Here is a 3,166-nt window from a genome sequence, read left to right on the forward strand (position 1 = left end):
ATCGTACATTGTATTCTACTGTATTGATTTGATGTATACAATATTTGGATAGATTGTATTGTTTGCCGTCGTTTCATGATGTCATGCATGTACCAACAATTTAAAAAATAAACTTGCAATATTATTAAGAAAAAGTAAGCTACTAGGTAGAATTATTATATAAAAAGATAGAGTAAAAGATAAAATATGATTATTTAATAATAAGGAAGGGCAAAATGAGAGAAAAACATAAGGAAACAAGGCGACCATACCAAATCGGTCGTTCCATAAAGTGATATTTTTCGTCGTTACGTAATGATAGATTTAACGATACAATAAAATTTAAATAACAATTAATCAAAACAAACATTATATATGTAAAGTAACAATACGATACAATACAATAGGTAACAATCATCCAAACAAGCTGTTAAGCTAGATGTATTATTGACAGAATATTTTGTGAGACATTGCAACGCTATCGAATTGGGAGCAGAGGTACACAGTAGAGGAACTGCTGATGCTAATGTTTTCTTCTGTCTTGGTCTCTGTACAGTGTTTAATTGATGTGTCTTTTACTGCCTGTTTGTGTTAACAAGAACATATAGCTGAAATGCATACCTGCCTACTATTGCCAGCATCACAACCACAACACAAACGAAGTTGCAGCTAAAACAACCATGAAAAAAAAGTTAGCAGCCAATTTGCTACTTTCCTTTTATACTCATTAGGCAAACATTGAACAGAAATTGCTAAGGTTATAAAAGAAATATGTGGAATATGTCACATTTCAAGAAAACTCTCAGGAAACCTGCAGTCGATATATGAAGAATCCATATCCTAGTGCTGCGCTAAATTAACAAGATCCAACGGAGAGTTACTTGAAGCTTAATTATATCAGTTTGAATTAACCGTAGCTGCCAATTTTTGTTGGAGCTCATAAGCATCAATACTTGAGGGAGAACAAACCTGCAAGAATATTCACAACACAAAATCAAATGAAAAGATCTTTGTTCAATAGAATCCTACTTGTATATTCTAGGGAGGTTAGGTTTCTGTGTCCCCCTCCTTTGTAATTTTAATTGGGATAATAACAAGGTAGGATCAATACCAAACTTCCCACGACCAAGGGTTATGGTCCCCCTCCTTCTATGAGTTGATTTTATCAATTTGCTAGCTAGTTAGGGTTATATATATACCTCAGTTCGGATAGTGTGAAGTAACCTTCCATTAACTTTGTTGCAGCTGCAGCTCACAATACTAAGACCTTCACGAAGTAGTACTTCAAGAACCCTTGATATATAAAACCCTTCGTTCGTAACACTACAATCTGTCAATATTTCCATGCCATCCAAGCATAGCCTTACTTTTATAATAATTGCTGCCGATGACGAGCATCCACTTTTGGGGTGTTCAACATCGCTTGAACTTAATGCCTTCTTTAATTTATCTCTATTATCTTCCATTTTCCTAACTTTTTTCTGCAGGTGTTCTATATAATTCACAGCCTCAAGAATGTGGTCCGATGTGGAACGTTTTCCCTGGAAAAAAATTCCAAAATATTACCTATCTGCTTAGAAAAAGTTGAAAAAAAAAAAGTCAATCCGGTGAACAAGGCATCCCGTGTTTACACATAATTTGAGGAAGGGCCCCACCACAAGAGATGTGACGTAAACAACCTACACTATTGACCTATAGGTAACATGTAGGCAAATTTACGCTCTCCTACCTTAGGGAAAGTTAGTCAGCTTCTAATTAAATAGAATGGCAGCGGGAGATCTGAGTTTTAGAAATGCAAATAGAAGACGATAATAACAAAAAGAAAAGAGTAATATTTGGACCTTGAGATACTCAAGAGGAAGTAGTTGCCGAAGAGAAGCATAAAGATTAGACATTTCTTGTCTTCTTTGCCGTTCGATCTCCCTATGTATTATTTTCTTCTGCTTGCAATCAGCAGTGTTTTCATCAACTTGAAGAGAAACAGCTGATGATGAATTCTGCGACTTTTTGCGTCTCTTGTTAATTTTGTTGGTGTTGTTCAAGTCAACATTGTTTGAGTCCACCTCCAATGAATGGAATGGAGTAAGATCTGTAACCCGATCTTGCAGCTGGGTACTGTTTTCTTGATAATATAGAAAAGAAGAAGAATTGGTGTTTGTTGGTGGATAAAGAAGCTGGTGATGATCATTATCATCATCTTGTTGAAAAGGAACATTTGAGTGGAAATTATCCATAATCAGTGCTTCCACTAATTAATTATGTAGAACCCATTTGAATAAATAAAATAAAATAAAAAGAGAAAGCTGGCAACAACAAGTTGGCAACTTGCAAGCTTGCAAAAATAGCGCATCTCATTGATTAAAGAGGGTTCTCTTCCTAGGAATAGAAGTATGATTTGCTTCTTAGATCAAACACACCAAAAATAAGAGTGATCGTAATAGAGCTTAGAGAGAGTAATATACATATTTTAGTATGTGAGATAAATAAAGAGCGAGAGTAATATTATTATTTGGTGTTTAAAATAAAGAGTGCTATTTTTTTTTAAGTTGTAATAGTTTCTTGACTCTACCAAGTTGTAATATTACAGTGATATTATATTGCTCTGTTTGGGTATTGTATTTTATCCCGTAAAAAGATTTGATATCGTTGTTATTCTCTTATGTTATTGTTATATACCGTGGATATTATTTTTGGACGGGATATTATTTTTCTAACAAATTATACGTTTCAAGCTTAACAAATACACGCACTAATTAAATGACGGAATTGGTAAAATTTGAAGAAGATAAAAGAGGTTGTTTGCTATGTTGTGACTTGGGAAATCTTGAGGGGAAAGGAGCTATCAAATCAAAGAGAAAAGATACGAATCTTACTAGTAATTTAACCTTCTTCTTTTTTTTTTGTGCAGTGCTTTGGTCACTGTACTTGTGTACTGCCTTTAAACCAAATCGGGCTAATTAAGTTCATTCACACAGGTGGACCAAACATCATACCTGGAGTATCTTTTCAACTAATTATCAATATCTTTTCCATAGCACAATGACCAAACACTTTGATTTAATTAATACTGTTACTTGACCAACTACTCCAAGCAGATGTTATATGTAATAAATAGCATATCTTTAGCCTTTAGGTTTGCGATCTGATTACAATGTTGATAGGGATATTGTCTGTATTAATTCTATTA

At 33.9% G+C, this 3,166-nt stretch overlaps 1 protein-coding gene across 1 annotated transcript; it reads right to left on the reverse strand.

The window, feature by feature from the left end:
* Nucleotides 1-229: 229 nt before the first annotated feature.
* LOC107769204 (transcription factor bHLH118-like) lies at nucleotides 230-2,399 on the reverse strand. Its single transcript, XM_016588404.2, has 3 exons — nucleotides 1,821-2,399; nucleotides 1,179-1,520; nucleotides 230-948 (listed from the first exon to the last, which is right to left on the reverse strand). Exons 1-3 carry the CDS (start codon nucleotides 2,211-2,213, stop codon nucleotides 877-879), a joined length of 807 nt encoding a protein of 268 aa, XP_016443890.1. The 5' UTR covers nucleotides 2,214-2,399; the 3' UTR covers nucleotides 230-876.
* Nucleotides 2,400-3,166: the final 767 nt, after the last annotated feature.

Source organism: Nicotiana tabacum, chromosome 4 (assembly GCF_000715075.1).
Source record: "Nicotiana tabacum cultivar K326 chromosome 4, ASM71507v2, whole genome shotgun sequence".
Taxonomy (NCBI): domain Eukaryota; kingdom Viridiplantae; phylum Streptophyta; class Magnoliopsida; order Solanales; family Solanaceae; genus Nicotiana; species Nicotiana tabacum.

Coding starts and splice junctions, on each gene's coding strand:
- LOC107769204 (XM_016588404.2), bottom strand. CDS start 2,213: ATGGATAATTTCCACTCAAATGTTCCTTTTCAACAAGATGATGATAAT. Junction 1,521..1,820: donor TTCCTCTTGAGTATCTCAAG/GTCCAAATATTA, acceptor ATTTTTTTCCAG/GGAAAACGTTCCACATCGGA. Junction 949..1,178: donor TTCACACTATCCGAACTGAG/GTATATATATAA, acceptor ATATTCTTGCAG/GTTTGTTCTCCCTCAAGTAT.